The sequence below is a fragment of the Melospiza melodia genome, chromosome 3 (genome assembly GCF_035770615.1).
Source record: "Melospiza melodia melodia isolate bMelMel2 chromosome 3, bMelMel2.pri, whole genome shotgun sequence".
NCBI lineage: Eukaryota > Metazoa > Chordata > Aves > Passeriformes > Passerellidae > Melospiza > Melospiza melodia.
This window is the reverse complement of record NC_086196.1, coordinates 56299454-56322601: the sequence shown is the minus strand read 5'-3', so window position 1 is coordinate 56322601 and position 23148 is coordinate 56299454. Positions and strand designations below refer to the sequence as shown.

Below are 23148 nucleotides of genomic sequence, written 5' to 3'. Positions count from 1 at the left end.
AGATCGCATATAACATACTAAAAATTCCATTTACAAAGATTCTTGAAATATGAGCACAGTATGTCAGCACACAAATGTATTCAGCCTTTGAATACAGTAAATTCAGAATAAACTAGAACATTCCCATTCCCCCATGAAGAAAATCCTGATGTTCTTTTTACCACAGTGAGAAAACCAGGCTGTGAGGATTGTAGAGACTAAAGTTACATAAAATCAGCTGTTGACACTTGTCTAAATTAGAGACCAAGATGGAGCAATTGTGATATTTCAGTTACTGTATAGAAGTGATTTGTATGTGTTCTCCTTTTTAATTCTCCCTAACATGCTGCTGTATGTGTATCCATGGTGTATATCCTGTATGCGCTGTGCAATACGTGTCCCTATGTTGATTGGATGCCCAGAGTGGTTTGCAATGTAAACTTTTCTGAATGCTTGCCTTGGGTTTGCTGGACCTGGGGAAGATGGTAGCAGTCGCTCCCCTCACTTCAGTCTTGCTGCTGCTGCTGGAAAGGGAGGCTGAGTGAGGTGCTTGAAATGCTTTACACTGGAGCTCCCTGGGGAGATTGATCAGGAGGAAGAGACAGGAGCATGGGGGAGTTAGGCGCATGAAGGAGAGGGGTATTTATGGATGTGGTGTCCCAATTCCATGGTTTGTGTATGGATTTAATTTTCAAATCTGTGGGCAGCCTCTCTTGAGTTGCACTGTAGCTGGTATCCACTAGTATCTTTACCAGCTCTGTTTGATGTTTTTACTGGCTCAGATCAAAGCTAAATTTATTTTATCTATGGACAACAAAGCTAAAAAGAACAGTCAGTGTCTTAGAAGGCAGAGTATGAATTCATATGTTTTAAAGCAGAGAACTGACAGAAAGATGCTCACCAAATTCAAAAAGAGAAAATACAGCATGCTATGCTGTGAGGAACCAGATTAATTTTGATTTTTGTCTCAACATTGTTTGACCGGAGGAATATGGGGGAAGGACTGCACATGTGCCACTTGCAGGAGGCAGCTAGGAGAAGATGGAGGAAAGCCCTGTCTTTAGGGAGACTTTGCCTGACAGCCTTTTCTTGTCTCACATGGAATAGGCAGTCAGTAGGAGACCACCAAGGACACTGTGTCCTCCAGAGAGGTTCTCCAATTGGGCGGCAAAAGGTCTCCAGGAATGCACTGCAGTCAAACACTGAGCTGGGCCAGTGGTCTCCTGCCAGCAAGCAGACCTTGGGAGGAGCTGGGGACTATAGAAGTAACTGTGTCACAAGCTGCTGGCCTCTTTTTTGCCCTCACTTTTTGCCCTCGCTCTTTTTGCTTGCTCTCACTCGCTTGCTCTCTCTCTTGCTGGCTGGTCACCTGTTGACCACCTCCTTTTCATTACCAATAAACGGTTCTCAGATATAATATTTGCCTCATTTGGCTTAATTCTGTCCTAGACCATCTGTTTTAAAAGAACTTCCCGCAGTTTCCCCTTAGTGGGACGTGACATGCTTGGAGGAGATTCTTCATGAGTCCTGAAGCAGAGTGATTGTTAAATAGCAGCTTTCCAGGAGAGGTTTTGTGATTAGGGGAAAGAGCATGTTGAACATGGATTATCAGGGCCTTGAGAAGGCAAATACCATACTGAAATTAAGATCAAGAGGAGAATTCAAAAGACCTGAAGTAATCTTTTTTGCTCTCTTTCCAGTGGGTGGGTTTGCCCCTGGATGACATAGTACATACTTGGTTCTTTTCCATACATTGCTTTTCTGATAAGGGTGGAAGCTGGAAAGCATTGGAGAGCTGTCAGCACAGTCCAAAATTTGTAGAAGACAGACTGAATAAATTGGATTGGTTCAGCTTAAAATAAAACTATGAATTCAGAATGTGAGTATAGCAGTCCTCAAGTGACTAAAAGGTTGTTGGAAAGGAAAAGATAAGACAAAAAAAAATGGAATTAGGTAACAGAAGAGAAAGATGGGATTTAGAGGAAGGCAGAAAGTTGTTGAGGAAAACAAAATTCCCTCTGTGGCATGTTGTGACTAAGATTGTCTTTTTGATGTGTTTGGGGCATGGCAGTTGTGTTTTCAGGCGTAGTGAAAAGAGATTTGCTCAGGAAATTGCTTGCATAACTGAAAGCAGTAATGGTATTTCACGTGTAGTGTTCAGTGTTCGTGCAAGTGATGGCTGTAGCTTACCAATACCACATAGCTGCAGTCCAGGGGGGCAAGGGTGTTTGGCGTCTTTTTAACTACACTTCAAAGTCATCAAAACCCTTTTGGCAAGACATCTTGATACAATTTATCCACTTGAATCACTTCTTTCCACTTACCTGACACACTAAAGCCCATGGGCTTAATAATAAAATCCCAATGTATGAGGCAGGGGACTGGGTACTTTGTGGTGGCTGTTTCCATAGGGAGAGAGGCACAAAGCCTTTCCACAGAAAAGGCATGAAATTGGAGACAAAGGCATATTGAGACATGATAGTGTGGCGGGGAAGACCTTCCTTTATCCTTAGCCTGTCCCCAAACTTAAGCTCTTCAGTTTACACAGCTTTTCAGGGCATGCACCTCCTTTCTCTGGTGACAGCTGGGAAAAGAAGGCCCATTCCCTTCTGTGGATCCAGCACAAACAGTTAGTTAGTTTTCAGCTCCTGATGGATGCTTCTATATAGCTTCTATAGCTCCTGTAATGATATTGGCCCTCTGGGATTTGACTTTGTTTATTTAATCTGTTGTCTATTTATCTGTTTAGTTTGTTTTCTCTTTAGATGTCTCTTCATTAAGAGCCAAGGCTTAGGCAATCATACTGGCCTTCTGTGCTTTCCCCGTGGTTTTAGAGCCAATGGCTTATTTTTGCAGCACAAGGAAGGGATCACATTTCTTCAGATTAAAACAGACAGCTAGGTAGAGGGGAGAAAGGGCTTTTCAAGCACCATAAGGGACTGCAAAATTTTTATATATGCTCACACTTCTTTTGGCTCAGACCAGCCCTTCGTGGGGACTGGTCATGGTTCCTGTTCCATTGCAGCTAACCAGATCCATTGGCAGTCAGCTAAATTGGCAGTTAGTACTGCTGCTTACTGCTTCCTTCTTGCTGGGCAACAACTTTGCTTTCTAAGTAACATTACTGTGGTTTAAATAGCAATTCCATTTTTAACAAATTTTACAAAAAAAGAGAGAATATACCATATGAATATATAATAGCATGGGAATAATACTAAAGAAGCTACAGCAATAGAAAAAACTTACCTTTGGGCCATCTGCAGACAGCCGTCTGCAAATTGGAATAATAGCTGTGTTCACAGGAAGTAAATATTGGTTAGGATAGTATGATTTTATTTTTTTTTAACAAGATAATAAATACAAGCATTCAGCACTGGCATTGAGGCCAAAAATGTCCTTTAGGGAGGTCTGTGGTTGCTTCTATTCCCTTGGATCTCTCAGAGGCTCAGGCTATTCATAGAGAAAGCTGATACACAGTAATTGGTTATCTCACAGCATGTCCTTCTGCAAGAGAGCCCTCAGGTACAAGTGGCTGGGTGCCAGCATAAGCTGTGAATGAGAAATTAAGTGTTAAACAAAATCCCCTCAGAGGATTTTCATGAATAAGACCCACAGTACTTTGCTGTCATTATGGCTGACACTTTATCTTCACAAAAAGAAATTAACATTTTCATCAATAAAGGAATCCAAACTCTAGCTGAGATGTAATTCAGTTCAGTTCCTTTAGCGTGTCTAGCACTTCATTAAGTAAAAACAGGCAGCAGAGTCCAGTGAAAAGAAATTTGATTCATTCAGGATGAAGTCAGTGGTAGTGAGCAGTGTTCACTGACACGGGGTGTGGGCCCAGAGTCCTCCTTAGAGCATGAAATGTAAGTTATTGTTCAGCAGCAGTGCTGGAGCTCCCAACCAGCCCTTTCATCAAAGTCAATTAGGGGATGCAAACGCCATGCTGCAGAGAATTGGGCTTCTCTTTGCCAGATCATGATTTAGTACAGTGGCTCTAGAGAAGGCAGCTGAGCCTGTGGAACCACTGGATGATGTAACCAAACTGGCCAGGGCAAGCCAGTGAAATTCAGGAAGACTTTACGAGTATGGAATAACGTTTTCATGGTTTTCAGTGATTCATTGTTGAATTCAGTGGAAGACTGCTGAAAGGATAAATAACCAGAGAATCCTAATTAATATGTGTCAGAGGATGTCTCACTTATGAAGAACCTCATGGATCCTCCTAATTTTTTTCAGCACCAATGGTTTTCATAGATTTGCCTCAGATGTACACTAATTTAGTGTTTATCTTCACCTATTAAAAATAAGTGAATGGCCTTCTTAATGTATTTTAACAATTCTTGAGAGACTTAATTGATTCTGCTTCAACAGGGTGGTTGTTTCTAAGTGTCATTCCACTGAAAATTGTCAAAAAAAGTTCTTAGCAACATTAAAATTCATTTGACATGCCTGTTAAACCAAAAAGTTCTAGAATTGATTATTACAGACAAAAGGTTTTAACTTCACATTTTGAGAGTAGAAAGTATGTATTTTGATTGCATCACTGCAGAAAAAGACATGTATGTATACCCCCAGCTTCTTTACTCTGCAGCAATAAATAGTCTTTGATTATAATAGTTACTTTCAAAGAAAAAAATACATATTTAGTACTTGCAGGTTGGCAGCATGAATAACATTTGAGACAAAAGGCTGCCAAACTGAAAAACTGAACTGTGTGTTTAGAGTTATCGGTGAATGTATTTTCAGAGTTACTTGTGACATTAGAAAATTGTATCACCTAAGTCCTTGCATACATTTATAAATTGTTATGTGATGCTGAATTGTTGAACCCCAATAGCCGACACAGCTTTAATTCTGGGAAAAAATTTCCTGTGAGGCATTAGGTATTTCAAACCCAGGAAGGAAATTCTTTAGCCCAGGACTCAGGACTAATATTTTTCATGTAATGAATTGGAGGGGCGGGGAGGGCTGGAATGCGAACTATGAGGATGGAAAACATTTAGTCACTCTTGGAATGATATGAATGTTTTTACAGGAAGCTTAAGTAAACACACATGCTGCTGCTTAGTAGGCTGCAGTTAACTTTTTTGGACAGTAGACAAAATTTAAACAAGTATGCAGACTTGAATGAAAGGCTGTTGAGCAGCACACCCTTCAGGCCCAGTTTTGAGCCAGTTATCGCTTAAAACATTAGGTAAAAAGCTAGACTACAGTTTATTTGCGGTTTTTTTTCTTTTCTTGTTTTAATGGTAAATGCTTGAATGCACTGATTTTTAATTTCTTTGAGTCATTTGATACTGGTTTCATAGGAACAAAACATCTTACTTCTTTTAAAGGTGTTGTCTGTGTTATGAATTACTACAGAAGAGGGAGCTATTTCACTTTCCCCAAACATGGGCATGTTCTTTATTATTCATGCTGGAGATCTTTCTCCTTATTTACAACATGATTTTTGGGTTTTTTTCCCAGAAGAGGTTTTCATTTTATGAAAACAAAAGAGATGTTGGTCATCCTAGAATCCTATTCTGTTGCACTTACTCAGAAGAAATGTTGTGCAGAGGAAGAAGCTTAGAATACAATAGTTACTTCCCTACTTACAACCAACTTTGTAAAACCATGGAGTAGCTATTTCCCTCACATGATATTACTGAAAGCATGAAACAAAACCTTTTTGCAGATAAAATATTTCATTCCAAATGAAACAAAGCAAAGAGATTGTTTTTCATGTAATATTAATAATAAAAATACCTTGCCGAGAGGTAAAGCCTGCATAATGTATTAACTTAAAGGAGAACAAAAAAATGAGACTGATTAAAGCTGGTTGTGGCTGTTACTAAATAAAGAGAATTGCTCTTACAAACACCTGGAAGAAATTTTGCTTCCTGAATAAAAAAGCTAGTTTTTAAGTCATGAAGTAGATTCAGATAGATAGTGTTAGGCAAACGTGTACTTATTTTGCAAAAAGTAGGTAATCAGTACTTGGCAAAAGCATACAGAAATCATCAGAAATGGAAATATTTGTCATCTGGTTTCAGTTCCTTGATTAGGATTCATCAAGGATATTGCTGCTTTAACTGGTAGTGTCCTGAATTTCTATGAAAGTGAAATTCATGGAGTCATGCTAGTTGGAAAGGACCACCAGAGATTTTTCTACTCCTATGTCCTTCTTAAAGCAAGTCCTGTGACAAGGCCTTGTCCCAGCTAAATTTTGAATATTTTGAAGGATGGACATCACACAAGTCTCCATGACCATGTCATAGTTTGATGATCCATGTGGTTTAAAAGAAAGATCAAAACAGCTTCTATCCAGCTGTCATTTCGTGTGTGTGTTTGTTGCCTCTCATCCTAGCTTGGAGCCACCTCCAAGATTAGCCAGGCCTTGTCATTGTTGTACCTTGGGGTTAAGGAGTGGCAGAGAGCAGTGGGACACCCCTGACCCTCCTTCCCCAGGCTGAGCACGCCCTGCTTTGTCTCTCAGCCTGTGCTCATGAGCCCCCTCTCCAGCCCTGGCCCGCTCAGTGGCCCTGTCACGCACTTGCTCAGGTGTGTCCGTGTTTCTCCCCTACTGAGAGCCCAAAGGTGCCCACTGCTCCAGCTGTAGGCTTCAGGTGCTGAATGGAGGGGAACCATCACCTCCTTGTACCTGCAGGCTCTGCTTCTGCCGGTGCAGGTCCCTCTTGTCCTTGACACAATCCAAAACTGAGCTCTTGGTTCTCTCATAATACATTTGGCTTTGCAGAAGGGTAGTTAAGTGTAATCTCTCTTTGTTTTCTGATACAAACTCTATGGCTACAGTTCAGATTTTGAACTAAGAATAAGATAGGAAGACGGGTATAATTTTTCATTCTGGTTCCACACTTAAGAAGGATGCTATTTAGTTAGTTAGTTGTCCTTTGTAGAATTTATATAATTGTAATAAAATTTTATTTAACAGTAGAAGTTAACAAGATTGCAATAAATTTTAAATTGTCCCTGGTTTTTTTCTTTATTTTTATTTGTTTTCTAAGGCTTTAGCAGTGAATGGTATATTTCAGTTTTCATTCTCTTCCTTTTTTAAAAAATAATTTATCAAATTGTGTATATAATAAAATTGTAGTCCTGAGAAACAAATTTTCCCTGTTCCCACTGAAACATGGGTGCACCAATTTCTCTCCATATCTGAATACTTGAGCAGTATCTTAGTACCTCAGTATAACAAATTTAGGGCTCAGTACTAGACCAAATTGACCATCCTTTGTTCATGTGCATGTATTTATAGTAGTTCACATTGTTAACACAAGAAAATATCTGTTCTTTGCACTGCAAGCTGTGTCACATCACTCAGGAGAAGTGGGAGGTCTCAGAAATTAAAGAAAGAGGGATGTAGGGATTGTTTTTGCTCATATTAGAGAAGTATTCTACATGGAAATAATCAGTGAAAATACTATTCTATCTTGATATCTTGATACCACCATCTTTTTTTTTTTTTTTTGAAAACCAGTTTTTGTGTTGGTATGGTTAATATAGGTCCTTAAGGACAAAGCTAGCTCCAGACATTACTTGAATGCCACCCTTCTTTCATCATAAATGCAGTTTGATTTCAAGCTGGAATGAGGAGCTTCAGGGTTTGATCACATATTGTAGTATTTTTCAGTGGACTAGTCAGATTGAAGGTCCACCAACAGCTGAAATATCTGTTGTAGATTTTAAAAGTTGTTTTTAAGTAAATGGTGTTGTAAAGACTTAATTCTAATATTTTTATCAACCTCACAGCAAGCAAATTAATAATCTTCACCAGATTATTAAAATTCTCAGCAGAGAAAATATCAGAGAGGATATATGGGATCATGGTGTTCTAATAGGAATCTGCCTTTAAATATAAGTGCTTGACATCAGCAAAATCTGTGCTCCATTAAATAATCCATTGTTTTCATCCAGACTCTCTTCAAACCCCCTCTCTTTCTTTCCTTCTCTCTTTCTTTCTATGGTATATTGCATTGTTGGTAGAGCACACAGGCAGAAACAGCACCCGTTTTTCCCACCCATTGTCTGTGCATTTGTGCACTGGATCTTTCTTCAGCCCTTTCTACCCAGAGCAGCAGTGAAAGCCCAGTTCAGATCGTGTGGTGGTACATGCTTTTTCAAGCTTAGCTACTGCTTGCCTATTCAAATAGCCAGAAGTCTGGTAGAGCAGATCTGGCTTTATTTGTTGAGTCTTGTCTAGTGAAGTGAAAAGGCCTGATTTTTTTTTTTTTTTTCCTGGCTGCATTTTTGCACATGTGGGGGTAGGGAATGAAATTATTTCTTTTGTCCTCTGTTTGCAGCTCATTGAGAAGCAGGCATGCATATAAAATTACTGTATCTCAGGGCTTACCTTTAGGGAGAGAAGGGAAAAAGAAACAGATTTGTAAGCTTGACTGGAAACACTGAGGATGCTGAAAGCTGGCCCAAAAGTGGAAGGTAACAGAATAATAAAATACAATGAAGAGAGGACGAACAAAAACTTTTCAAATTAATATAACAACAGTTTAATTTAATCCTTTATAAGAAATACCATATACTGCATGTATCAAAGGCACAAAAATTTTGTCTGTGTGTCCAAGGCAAAGGAGCATCAAAATACAGATGTTGCGTTGTGGAAAGTCACCAAAACGGATGGATGGAAGGAAAGGAAGGGAAGGAAGGGAAGGAAGGGAAGGAAGGGAAGGAAGGGAAGGAAGGGAAGGAAGGGAAGGAAGGGAAGGAAGGGAAGGAAGGGAAGGAAGGGAAGGAAGGGAAGGAAGGGAAGGAAGGAAGGAAGGAAGGAAGGAAGGAAGGAAGGAAGGAAGGAAGGAAGGAAGGAAGGAAGGAAGGAAGGAAGGAAGGAAGGAAGGAAGGAAGGAAGATGGTTTCCTTAGATGTTAAGCTACACCTGCAATTACAGGGAAGTTATTTTGAGGTATAGACTTTAACGATAGGGAGTGAAATACAGTCCTCTTTCTCTCTAGCTTTAGTTTACACCCAAGTGGATCAATGAATATAACTAACCTGCATCTCAACTTTCAGTAAGGCTTTTTTGCTTTTTTTATTGACATGTTTTATCTCACATCTGCAGTCAGATGGTAAAGCTGCAGACTCCTTCAGTTCTCTGGCTTGTGTCAGTGAACTTTTCTCTGGGCAGCAGTAATAATTCATGTGATTTGTACTGGTTTTAGCTACCTGTGAGTACAAGATTCCTTTGGCCTCTTTGTCATTTGAAGTGTAAGGTTTGTGGGGGCTGACCAGTGACCTGACTGTAGCTTCAGGGTAGCTCTTGCATTCTGGCCTTGTGCATGTTTAGGATATTTTGGGTAGAGAATGGAGCAATGCTAAAAATCAGTTTGGTTGCAGAACTAGTTTATATACTCAGAGGCCTAAAATAATCAGGATTAATTAATGGAATTTACCATGTTATTGGTGTGTATTGATATATAGCAATATTTACATGATTCCTAAACTAAAGGCTTGGTGAAGTTGCAAATGTTAAGTATTAGACATGAATGTGATTTAGTCAGATACTTTATTAAATTAATTTGAAAAGAACTACAAAGACTTAATTTAGACTAAAAAAAACCTGTCACTTGAAAATCTATGGATTTTGAAATAGTTTGCTCATTATGACTGTTCTTCTACACTACACGTGCAAACTCAGAGCTGTGAAATGAAGAATTGATGGAAACCAATCCTTTGATCTCCAAGCTTGTTATTTATATTAAATCCCTACCAAAAAAAAAAAAAAAGAAAAAAAGAAAAAAATAAGATAATTGAGGGATCTAGAGAGACATGTTGCCATTATGCAACTTCCAGTTTGTGCATGAACAAAGTTGTTGGCACTGTTCTATATATTTTAAAATGTATTGCTACTTTTCTAATAGAAATTATACAAGCAAGAGAATTTGAGTGTTACTCAGCAAGTGCATAATCTGAACCATGACCTCTGAGATAAGTTTGAAGTTATCTAACTTAATTGTAGTGTCTTTAATGCAGTTTTTTCATTCCAAACTCTAGTTATCCGACCTAATTTTAAAAGGATTAAAAACGTTCATTGCCTGCATAAACTGTTGTGCTGGGAAAAGCAAGTCTGGAGAGAATCTATGAAAGCTGAAAATTGTGAAAGACAAAGAAAGCAGAAACGTTTATTCTTGTAATAGGATAATTTATAGTTGACTGGAAGGCATGGGTGCAAAAGCTGTGTGCTGGAATGTAGCCAGTATGCACAGGAATCAGTATTTTGTTTAAGAGTGTATACTTCTAGCAAGTTAATCTGCATTGAATAATATTTTACCCTTACTCTGAAAGTAAAGACTAGCTGCCTATAGGTAAAAGTGGCAACATCTGTGGTCTGAGGATGAAAGCTGGCAATATGTGGCCACCTCCACTCCATATAATTTCTCCATATTTTCACAATTTATCACTTTAGATATGGAAGGCTTTTTAAATTTAATTTTGTATAAATCTTCATTTTTTGAGATAGAGAAGAAGTGTACACTTAAACACTTGAAGCACTGAAATGGAAACTCACAGTTCTTTAAATCATGCGATTTTTGTTTCCTGACTATTTTGTATAATGTTAATAATGCTTATAACTGTGAAATCATTGGTTCTTCAGTACCTGAGTTCTACGAAAAGCACAAGAAAGACAAAATTAGTCTCAGAGAGCAAAAAGTTGTTCAAGAAAAGATAGGTATTGCTTTCCTCCTGAATCCTGCTTTATGATGGTCATTTTGAGGTTTCTTGTTATCTTCATAAGTGTCTGGATTTTGGTTTATTCTAACAACTTTCTATACTACAGCATGTTATTTTTTCTGTCTACCCTATGTATCAAAACAAATTTCATACTCCAGCATATTTAAATGGTGTTAAAAAGCAAGTATTATACTGTTGATAAGTAACTCACAATCGACAATGATCTCCTTAACCTCAGAAAGCATAATCTGGCACAGCAAAGTATACTGTAAAAAGTAATGTTTTCGATAAATAACCATGATAAATGCTCTCCAGAGGTCTTTCACATGCAGTGCATCTTACATTCCCTTTTGGTATTCAGAGTCTCTTCTGCTGTAAATTTCAGCAGAGGGGATCTTGTTCACATGGAGAACGATTTGACTTCTGAGTTATATGTTTGATGTGCAGCTTGGTAGTATCAATCAATTCAGCTTCAGAGAAACTCTGCTCAGTTTCTAAAGCAAAAAAATCTGCATGAAATTTTGATTAAACACTTCTGGAGAAATGTGGGCAAAATAAATATTTTGTATTTAGTTTGAAACTGCATGAGCATGAAAGCTGATTTCATAATGAACAAAAAAGTGGTAATCCTTTTCTGTTTAGATACTTCAAAAATTTTCTGCAGCTTCATGCTGTTTTTGTTGACTGTACATTTGAAACAAAGTCCATTTATCGTTTCTTTTTTTCCTAAATTACCCAGAATATTCATCAGAAAAAAAAAATTAAAATTACTCTCTTTACTGTTATGTTGTGTGTGGATTTTTGTGAACTCAATTAAAATATTCAAGAATCGCAAATTTATGTGTTTTTTTTCTTATCCGCAGAGCCAACGTATATCACAATAGGTCCGCCCACCTGTGAGGCTTTGGTGAACTGCACTTTGACTGAAAAAGACTGTATCTATAGCTTCAAACTGGACCAAAATGGTTGTCGCATTTGTCAGTGCAAAACGAGTGAGTATGCAGAAATATGGTGGCTTCTACCTTTTATACCAAATTGTATGTGAAAATGGTAGTATGCTGGTTTTTTTTCCATTCATAATGTTGGTTATGTGTTATGTTGGTACGTGCGTGCTTTATAGTTGTTCATCTTTAAAGAATTGGTTCCTGATTTCTGACGTTGCTTTCTTGCTTAAAATGTGTGTTGAGGAAAATGTACAGTGCTTAACTTTTGAGGTAAAAAATTAACAGCTGGCTAGAAAAGGTAGTAATTTGGGACCTAATATTCATATAGACTTTGAGAAGTCTTATGAGAATTCCTCATTTCATTTTCCTCTGTTTACAGAATTTTAAGAGCATCTAGGTTTCTGCAATTCAAAAAATCCTATTGTCAAGCAGCCTATTTTCAACTTAGGTTTTTTTGTCAAAATTTAGATTTTGAGGATAAATGTTTGAAAATTATATGCTTGGGAGTGCGTGTTTGTATATATGTGAGTGTATCCCTATTTATGTTTATTTCTATAACATATTCCTATATTTATTTATATACATATATAATATTTTAGTTAGCATTTTTGCAGGCTTTAACATCTATTTCTTCCCAAAGGAAAACACTGTGTCTTGTGAGAACTTTGTGTGTATCAAGAAAAACATTTTTTCTCTATGTGTTTCCTTGAGACTTCAGTGTTTACAGGTGAAATATAAATCAGTATCCAGGTTGGCTTTTGGAATTGGCCAACAAAGGACCCCTGTGGAGTACTAGTCTCAGCTGCAGGATGCATCTCTGTAGCTGCCAACCCAAACTAGGAGCTCTTTGTAATGTTATTGTAGTTTTTCAGCTTTCTTGCAGCCTCTAAGGCTTCCACAACCAAAGTATTACTCTGTTTCTCTTCTTTTAGTTTGCCCTCTCATTCTCAGCCACTTTGTAAGCCAATATGACTATTGTAGGAGTCTCAAGTAGAAATGGTCAAAATAAAATTCTTAAGCAGTACAAACGAAAACGTTTTAGGAATGGATTGGTGTTGGAGAGGACATCCTAACAAAAGTCAATATATGGCAAGCCATAACAATATAATGGCAAATAAGAAATAATACCTTTGGAAGGGTATTCATGGAAGGATGACTTTCCTTAGGTTACATCCAAGCTATCGCATACTTGCCTTACTTCATTATTCCTAAGGAAAACATTAGAAATGTTAAGATCTGCTTTTAATGTTGTAATTTGATTTTCCTTCTCCTTCTGTTATTATTAAATTAATTGGGGAGCTTTGATCCAAACAAGAAGATGGACATTCATGACAAGTTTCATCATCTGTGCCTGTGCGTGCAGTCCTTCCCTCCAGTTTGGCGCGCTGGAGACACACCACCACTCCAAAGGATGATTTTTTCTGTCCTAGGTTACCAGCCTGCATATGGACACAAACCACATCTCAGGATGTTCTTGATTAGAGTACTTCTGATTAAATAGTGCAAAAGAAACTTATTCAGGGGAATTTTTCTTTTGTTAGATTTGCTTGAAATTTTCTTCATTTTACCGTAGCAAATTGTCTGAAACAAAGTTAATAGTATCATTTATCATCTCTTTTTTTCAGTTAAATAATGTGACTAGTAGATTGCTTAAAAATCTCAGTCATTTAGAAAGAGGAAATCTTTATTTTCTAAGGAAGTGAAGAAAAATAACAGCTTAGAAATCTTCATCATTTGGTGGTTATCAATCAAAGTGAGAGAAATTGAACTTTTCTGTCAAGTAATGTCTGTCACTTGCAAGGCTCTCCACTGGACAAAAGAGGGTGTGAGAAATGAGAAGAGAGAAGTCTTAGGTCAGATATGCTGAAAATGTACTGTGCTAGCTCTCTGTGTTTTGAGATCCTGTGTACTTTATTGTCCAAACCCATTCAGCTGCATCTTAGTTCTCTTAAGAACATCAGAGCTTGTCTTTTCTTTAGCTCGTGTAGCCTCATGTGGAGTTTTGGGAACATCATTGTCCATGCATCCATTTGCTTTTTGCTGGTCTAAGCTGCTCAGCAGAGTCAAATTTAACTGCCTCAGTAAGGAAGCCCCCATGTCTACACTAACATTTGAAGTCTCATATCCTAATTCTATTAATCTGTTTCCAATAAAGTTTCATTCTTTGTTAATTTATCTTTAGATAGCTCTGCTGAAGGTTTGTTATACTTCAGTTATTTCAGCCAAAATAAAAGCAAAATGGTAAAGTGGAAGAACATAGTGAAGGTGTAATTTGTTCTTCTTTATTACCTGTGTTTGCATTCATGTTACCAGAAATAAGTACAACAGGTTTATTTGGAATGATTCTATAAGTGCAGTATAATGAAATTTGTTTGGCGCTTCATTGTAATTTAAAGTCTAACCCACCTCATTCAAGCCAGCTACAGAATGAGAAGGAAGAGAGAAGCAAATCAAAACATTTCTAGAATATTATTTTAATAGAAGTAGTTTACTTTGTCTTTTATCCTTCTTTTCATTTCTGCAGTGAATGCAAAAACATGCTGTAGCAACATGCAGTGAAAACATACATGCTGTAAATAAAATAAAACAGTTTTTAAAAGTAGCAGAGCCAGATCATAGTTGTAATGGGAGGAAAAAAAATCACTGAGCAGAGCATAGACTTATATGGGAAGAAAGTTCAGGAAGTACACATGGAACCACAAATGATGACGGAGAAAGAATGATCATACTGACCAGAAGCACCTAGAAGCCAAAGCAGCACTACATAGCAATAAAAGGTAAAAACTAAAATCCAGAATCTAGGAAGTACTGCTGCAGAATACCAAGAATAAAACTAAAACAAGTAGGACAAACAGGAAAGGCATTACCAAAAAAAACAACCAAGAAAAAAGAAAAAAAATGTAGCGTGCAGCAATTGCTCGTGTGCTTGCAGTGTCTGGGCCTTTACTTTCATTGGGAGAACTGGGATGGAATGAAGTCTTTAGGAAGACAAATCCATTCGGAGGAGCCCTTGTGGAAGACCAGTGGTCTCCTGTTTGTGAGGCAGGACTCCTCTTGCCCCAGTGAAGACTAATGGCAGGATTAATAATGCCTGCTGATTGAAGGAATGTAGGATTTAAATCTGATTGATAGTTGTGCTGCACACAAAGTCATTCTTCAGCAACCATCTGCACTGCGGGCCTTGTCTGTTCCCTGGATTAGTTTCATGGAAAAAAAACCTTTAAAATCTCTCCTGTGACTGAGACTAGTATTTTACTCCAACTGAATTGAACATGTAGAATATCTTCAGGACATAACTGTGAACATGTATGAGTTTAATATTTTTTTTAACATTTCTAATCTTACTGAAATTGAATTAGAGTGTCGCTGTTAATTTAAAAAATTGTTTGCATAATTTAGAAGGCTTATCTTTGTGGTTCCAAGATGCAACTGTCATCCAGTTTCATTAATTTCAGACTCCTTATGGAGAGATGCAACTGGAGAAGGCTGAGATGAGTCATTATAATGCATCACTTTTCACTTTGTGTCATGGTCTCTTTTGTCTGTCAAAGCAAGTCATGCAATCACTATTCAAAAATAAGAAATCTTTGTATATTATGTGTTTGCACAGTCTCCTCAACATGAAACCACCTTCTCCCCAAAACACATCCTATGGATACACACAGAAATAACTTTGGAAGTCTTGGTCTTGGTACCTTTTCTTTTAATGAGAACAACATGTTTTCTACCATGGAGTTAAAAGGAGACATTATCATTCAGTCTGTACTAGCACACACCAGAACCATGGTCTTCAATATTCTGGCAAGTCACACCATCTCCATTTATAGCTGATGAAGCAGAGTGAAATTCCAGCATGGACTTTGGGCTTGGCAATGTGGGTCTTTATTTAGTTGCATAGGCATTCAAAAGCAGGATTGGTAGGTTTGAGAAAACGTAGGTAGGTACAGGCTGTCTGTAAATAGCAACAGTTAAGGCTCTGAAAAAGCACAGGGACTGATGATTGGAAAATGCCTGAGAAAACTTTGTAGGGACTGCAGCAAGAGAACACATCTCAATTCCTCATTTTGTGTGTTAATTCTTCAATAGTTAGAGTTCCAACCTTTCAATCTTATAGCCAAAATTTGAATATTTCATTCCCGTATTTCTGTACGTTGTCCATACTGAGAGATGTGTGTTCTCAACACTTAAATTCTCACAGTTTTAATTTTTTCCATTTAAATAAACTTATTTTGTGTTCATTTCTATGTCAAACTGAGGTCAGACAGTAATTGCATATTAATCATACAAAATGGACTTCAGGCAATGCAAAATTCCTGGAAATAGTAGAGTAAAATATTAGTTAGGTAACACTTTTCTGTTTTAGTAGCAATTGTCTTCCAGTGTTACTTTCATTTCACAACGAATTCCATGGAAAATAAAAGTTATAAAATAAAAATCCAGGTAATCTTTCTTAGTGCTGAGGAGAGCATATGTTAGATTTTTGAGTAATTCTGAAAGAGAGAAAAAGGATGTCTTATTATCTTTCTGCAGTGATGTAAAAGGGAATAGCTATTACAGGCAAGACTTCAGTTAAGGAAATGCAACCCTAGAAAAATCAGGATGAAGCACGTTTCCTAAAAATTTAAGGCTCAGATCAAGAAAAAAAGTACATGTTCTTGTAGAACAAAAGTAGTAAATCTAAGCACACGTGCAAGATATTGGAAGTGCTCCCTGAAGAGGATGGAATCATGATGAACAACTCATGCCAAATAAATATTATCTGTATTGTCACTAGAATGAGTCTTTGGCAGGATCTCTGAAGATTACAATATACTGGAGTTAGTGCTTACAATATATCTAGTGCAACAGAAGCAGATAAGAATTTCACCTGGCTTGCCTTGTGAAAAAAAAAGAAAATCAGCGTGCTTGAAGCTTGATCATTATACAGTAATTCCACCTTTGAGATGGCACTGCTACAATTTCATTTTCATGAATTCGTGTGTTGTATGCAAATCCTAGATTTGTTTAGAGCACATATCCAAGTGGTTAATTTGCCTCAATGGGCTCACAAGATGATTTATTTAAACAGAGTTTTCTAGCATCACAGCGCCCAGTCCCTTCATTTTTTTTTCCAGCTTTTGTGAATCATGATTTAAGTCTAACAAAAGGAGGGAGGGTTAGTGTGGATCTGTGGAGGCAATATATTCAGAGAATTCCAGTTACTGTTAAGTAACCTAGTTTTCTCCTTCATAAATTTGCCTCCCCAGATCCCCACCCCCGAAGATTAAGCAGCTGTAGCAATCCACACCGAGAGGACGGCTGAGGAGTGCTTAATTGTAAAGGTACTGTGAAACAGTTCTCCTGGTATGATCTGTCCTCAGCATCAAGAAAATTATTCTGGTTAAGGTATGTAGCTAGCTTTGTGTAGCCATGCTACAAATTTGTAAAAATGGACACCAGCCTAAGCCGAGTTGAAATACTGACATAATTCTTGTCATGTATCTGTTAATATTCTCTGGCAGTTGTTTTTTTATCTGTGAATTACTGGACTGAAAACTAAAAGTATTTCAACAAAGAATGCATTTTCAAAACTTTGTAGAGTAAGATGATTTTCAGTCCTTATGATGCAAACATCAGTGTGTCCATATGTAAAATAATATTTTGGAAAAACATAAATATCCCAGTTTAAGAACCTAGATCTTTTTAAATACCATATATATGCTAGAAAAAAGAATTATTTTTTTTAAAGAGCTGGAATTACAAACAATCTATTAGAAATTCAAGCAGAAGACCCTTTTTAGAGTTAACAAGCAATTCATGGAATTGAATTTTATTTACTTTTTAGAGGTTTTTTTGGGCAGTATTTTATAACACTCCAAATATTCATAGGTTCATGATAGGTAGGGATGTGAGCACTCTGAAATCAGGAATAAATCATGCATACAGTGGTTTGAGTTTAGGACAAAGACCTGTGATTCCTGTTGCGCTGCATTGCCCCTGAGATGCCATACCTGAGTATGAGAAGAGGTTGTGTTGTATCTGAAATATTCCACTGCTAAGTTAATTCTACCAAATGCAGGCATTGCTAACATATCATGGGACAGAATGTTTTTGTTGTCCTGTTTGCAAGGTGGGACCTCGACTGTAGTGGGTCACATCAGTGTGTCAGCTGATGCTGATTTTTGAACATGCTTTTCTTTCCTTCAGCAGCCAATTTTACCCAGTTTTACAGATATCGGACAACCTTTTAAAACTAGAGTTGATGTTTGTGTTGAGAAAAAGATACTTACTGGAAAGAGTCTTAAAACACTAGATAGTTTGTGTGTAGAATGCTTGCCATATCTTGGTAATCATCAGTTCTCAAGGCTTTTTTTCTACAGTGGTGTCCCATCCTCCATATCCCAAAGAGATTCCTCTTAAACTGTGTAATGCTCTTCTGAAACTCTCAGTATCTGTTTTATTATAGTCTGCATGTATGAAAGGGTTTGTAAATGTGTAGAGAAAGTGGGAAAAGAAATCATTATATTTAGAAGGAGTTTATGGACAGTGGTGACTAGGCTTAAATACCTCACCAATGGGTTTTTTTGGAAGAATAATTCATCTTCAGCTGTTCTTTCTGCTTGTATTTGTCCAACAGCATCACATTAAATTGATCCAAATGAATCCAATAATTTGAAATTCCCATATGCAGGTTGGCATATAATGTGTTTGATTGTATCAAACTACAGAACAAAGTATTTGCTAGTACTGCAGTCTTTAGAGGACTCAAGTCTGTAAGCAATAGCTTTTGCCAGTGTGGTGAGGACTAGTGAAGACTGTGACTAGACTGTGAACTACCAGCTGCACCTGTTGGAACTGGCTTTGCTGCTGCTTTTGCAGTCATGGTTGCATGTGGCAGAGAAAACTGCGTGATCTTGTGTGGGTGGGATTCACTGCTGTAAGTACTCAGTGCTTGTTAGTCCTCAAGTATTAGTTCTAAGCAGAAGTTCTATTTAACAACAGCATTGGTTCAGGACAAACAACCTTTCCATGTTTAGTGTCCTAGCCTTCTACTGTACTTGATTCTCTCAGCATTTTATGTGATATTTCAGCTAATGTCACATTCAAAAGCTAAGTATTTGTTGTAAAAATACAGTTCTATGACCCTGAGACATTGAGGAACACTTTCATCTTTTCTTAAAGTCATAGCTCATTAGTATCATTCTGGAATCATCCAATATCCTCCATCTGAACTCTGAGCTTGTCATGCAAATTGTTTTCTGGTTCATGTTTTATAAGAAAAATTAATGAACATGTTTCTACTCACCATGTAGAACTCTACTCGCAATCCAGATATTTCCCTAAGCAACACAATGAGAGATGTTTTCCCTTTAATTAATTTGCTGTTCATCATTTTGTTTCTGTTTTAGTCTTCTACTTCCTATCTAACCATCAGTTTCATTCCCTGTGTGATGTCACTGTAACTAATCAGTCACAAAAATCAAAAAAAAATAGCTTATACTTTGTGTTTAAAAGCTTAATCCCATTCTGTTAGAGTTGCAGTGACGTGCAAGTGCATAATGCAGTTCTGTCAAACTCAGAATGGTAGTTTTCTTCTGCATTAGCTTTTAAAATGTTTGCTGTATCCTCACTGCAGTCTGTCTGGTTGCCCTGATACACTTTTGAAGCAATTATGAGATCAGGTAGGGCTGGATCTTTTCTCTGCAAATACATTCATGATTTGGGATTCAGTTTCCTCATGAAATTTATCTAAGCAGAGGTGCAAAACATCCTCAAACAATTACTCTCCTACCATTTTGTCATTATAGATTTCCTCAGTTCATTGCAGTTGACTTTCATGAACTAGTGAACTAGTTCTCCTTGTTCCTTAGTGTCACTTGAAATGCAAAACCTTAGCAAAAATTCTAGTTTTACTTATCTTTTCATAATGAATTAGTCATTCTTTTAGTAGTGATAAATTTAAACAATAGCTAAGGCTATAGAAAATTGTTAGGATGACAATTGTATACATATGAATATTTAGGTTTGCAATCTTTTTCTCTTCTTTCTTTCTTTCTTTCTCTGATAGCTATGCTTTGCTTTGTGACATTGGTGATTCACTTAATTTTCTGAAAAAAACACCTGGCTTAAAATGCTGGACTGTGCTTTTCATCAGGCCTGTACAGTGGACATAAACTCTGTACCAGATGGTACTTCATTTAGAGACTGCCTGCTGTTGTCATGTTTTTAATAATGTTTTAATAGGAGACATTTAGAAAATTAGATGTAAATTCAGAAAGCAGACCAGAATTCACATCCTTAGTTTCATGACACTACATTTCTTCATAGAGATTTTTTTTCAAAACTATTTAAAATCTATTTCCACGGTTTGTACTGTCATACTATCAAAAATTTAAGTGCAATAACATGTTAATTTCAGTAAAGAGCATCTTAGCAGAATTTAATTTTCAGCATCTTATTTGAAAGACTGTGAGCAGAGGTCTTTGGAGATTATCCTAATCACCTCATACATAACATTGACATAGCACTAGAAAGTTTATACATTAACAGTCGTCTGCACTGACTTCAGCAAAGTTTCCCTTTATGCTTGACATAGTCAGACTTTTGATGATTTCTCGTACGCTGTATGTCTGTTCCTGGGAGGCAATGGTGATTATTAGTCACCCACCTCAAGGCTCTGAAGTGCTTTTCTTTCTCGGCCACTTACAAAGTGAAAATTCTTTTGAGGATAACTCACTATGGAAAGGATTAAGCAAGGAGGATATTGCTTCGAGACTGGATCTCCTAGTTAGTATGTCAGCTGACTATTTGAGTTTTAAGTATATTTAACATCATAAGCTACTTGGGATGAGACACTCGGGATGTCTTCCTGCTTTGTAGCACTGCCCTTAGACACCCTGAGCCTTTTAATAAAGTATATTAACTTTACATGTAACAAACTTCTTTTTTGCCTCTGAAAATCAGTTTCACTAGCCAAATCAGAGCAGAATAGAAGACTGAAAACAAAGTTTAGCTGTGGGACTCTGAGTCGTCATTATTTTGCCATCTTCTATATCTTCACGGTCAAACCTGGATGTTGTATTTTGATACCTCTCCTTAACAGATAATCTGGATACAAATAAAATAAAGAAATATGCCAAGTAAAAAAAAAAAAACTTCTTCTTTTTTTTTGAGATTTTTTAAAATTGTTGTTTCCAGCTCTTCATTTTACCTTTTTAATATACCTATTTATTTCTCCCATGCCTTTGCATGTGTATCTTTTTTCTTCACCTGTCTTCATGATCCTACTGTCTATAGACAACCATGTAAACATTTCATTTCCCTGACAAAGTATGCTTCAGAAAAGGAATGGTTCTGCTCACTTCAACCTGTGCATTTCCAGGTTATTCTCTGCTTAGATTAGTTCTGAGCATCTGCAGGAATTGGTCATAACTTACATTATATCAAAGCTCATAACTGGACTTACTTATTTTTAGAGACATCCTTCCATACATCCTATCCTATCCTATCCTATCCTATCCTATCCTATCCTATCCTATCCTATCCTATCCTATCCTATCCTATCCTATCCTATCCTATCCTATCCTTCTCCATGAATTCTTTATAAAGTTCAAGCCTAGCTTTAAAAATTGTGACTACCCTTTAAAGTCTTGCATGATGAAAAGTTTAGTTAATTTTATTATCACTGTGTGATGCTAGGGAATAATCCTGTACAAACATCCCAGTATAAAAGCTCATAAATGAAAAACAATTTCTCATTATTTTGACTTGCTTCAAAAAAAGTCTTTGTATTACACATAACTCACTCTTTACCAGAGAGGAATATCAAAGTTTCCTCTGCATTATAATGTTTTAAAATCAGCATTAGTGACTACATATTAAAAAGATTATTATTCTTCGTAGATCAGCCTGACTTAATCCTCCAGAAATGTGTAAAACTTCATGTAGATCTTTGTGTATGTGTTTCTCTCTAAAGCAAGAACCTAAAACAAGGGGTACAGTTGCTGTGCAAAGGTTAGATCGGACCAAGAGTAAAAGCTTAAATCTTGTGGTATTGATTCTCTGCTTCCAGACACAATCTCTAGCGGTTATGAAAGGATCTGGCATTTTTTTTTTCTGTATTCTGAATGGCAAAAGCAAACCCAAACTTGCACTCCCTTTTTGCTTTAGACACCAAATTTGCATAAAAGGGGAGAGGTGAGAGCCATGACCCTGATTGTATTCATCCTATTTAAACTGAGCTCTGTTGTTTGGAATAAGGAGACTGTTATGATGTTCTGCACTTGCATACCCAAATTCCACCTCAGAAATAGGCAGTGGATTTGCTGATTTTTTTCTGAGGTTTTGGTCTCATTCTGACACAGTAAGGAACAAATGCCTTCTTTACCAAGTGAGCATTAACTTGGTAGAATAGATAAGGAAACACTTGGCTTAGCCACATCTGGTTAAGTCAATATTTTGGAATCTTAAATACAACATTACAAAAACAGAAGGAGAAGCATTTAAGTAAAGCAAGATTCCTTCTGTAGTTTTCCTTCAGTAAATTGCCATTTTAGAGAATAAGTCACTATTAATAATTGATCTCCTCTTTGAAAAAACCATGTCCCTAAATGTTCATCCCCCTAAAGGAAAGGGGTCTTCAGGTCTCAAATGAGGAGCACATCTGGAAGAATAATCTTCAGCTGACCTCTGTCCAGCCAACACTTCGTAGTGGTGTGGAAGTTCCAGCTAGAGATCAGCCATCCTTTATATAAATATCACTCTTGAAGTCAGGCCTTTGCATATCACCCATCATATTCTTCAATTGAAGAATCTTAATTATATGTCCCTCTTTTTCTATTTTGATCTCACTTTGGCTATTGTAATAATAGGCATTTCTTTCCCTTGTGTTTTGCATCCTTAGTGTAAAAAACCCCATAATTCTGTTTCCTCTCACCTCTGCAACCAATAAAAGAACATTGTATCCCAAAATATGTTAAGAGTGGTCTTTCTAGAAAAGCAAAAGGAAACTAATCAATTTCAAAATAGTAAATTGCAATGAGGGGATATAATGACCTTTATTTATCTCTGTACTAGAAAAATTGAATGCCAACAGTTCAACATCTTCCTTATGCCACCACAAGAGGCGGAAAACTTGGTACTGGATTTCAAGAAACAGATCTTTTAGTCTCGCATCTCTAAGCTTCAGTCACATCTTAGGGTATTGCAGTTATATTTTTAAAAAGCAGATCTTAATCAAGTTGATAGCAAACAGCATAAAAAATAAAAGTTTTTAATATATCCCACCCTTTCAGTACTTACTTTAAATAAGTAGAAGATAAGTAAAGATTATCTATATTGAACAAAAGCCTACTAAACCCACATAATGTGTGGCTATTATATGTTATTTTAGATGTGTTATTAAAAGCCAATGGAGAAACGGATGTTGGACTCCATTGGCTGTGCATCTGTTCATAAAACCATGTTAGTTTGTGGTACCAGGTCGTACTCCCCAAGATGCTGACAGGAGCTGAAGAATCCTGTAGTGTCTGCTCATACAGTTTGGGTTGTTACTGCA

General features: G+C 37.0%; 1 protein-coding gene across 1 annotated transcript in view; it reads left to right on the top strand.

The window, feature by feature from the left end:
- Positions 1-23148, top strand: part of CRIM1 (cysteine rich transmembrane BMP regulator 1) — a 174969-nt gene that overhangs the window by 126525 nt on the left and 25296 nt on the right. The window contains exon 8 of the mRNA XM_063151875.1: positions 11532-11660. Within this exon, the coding sequence (XP_063007945.1) occupies positions 11532-11660 (129 nt within the window). The remainder of the gene's footprint in view (positions 1-11531; positions 11661-23148) is intronic.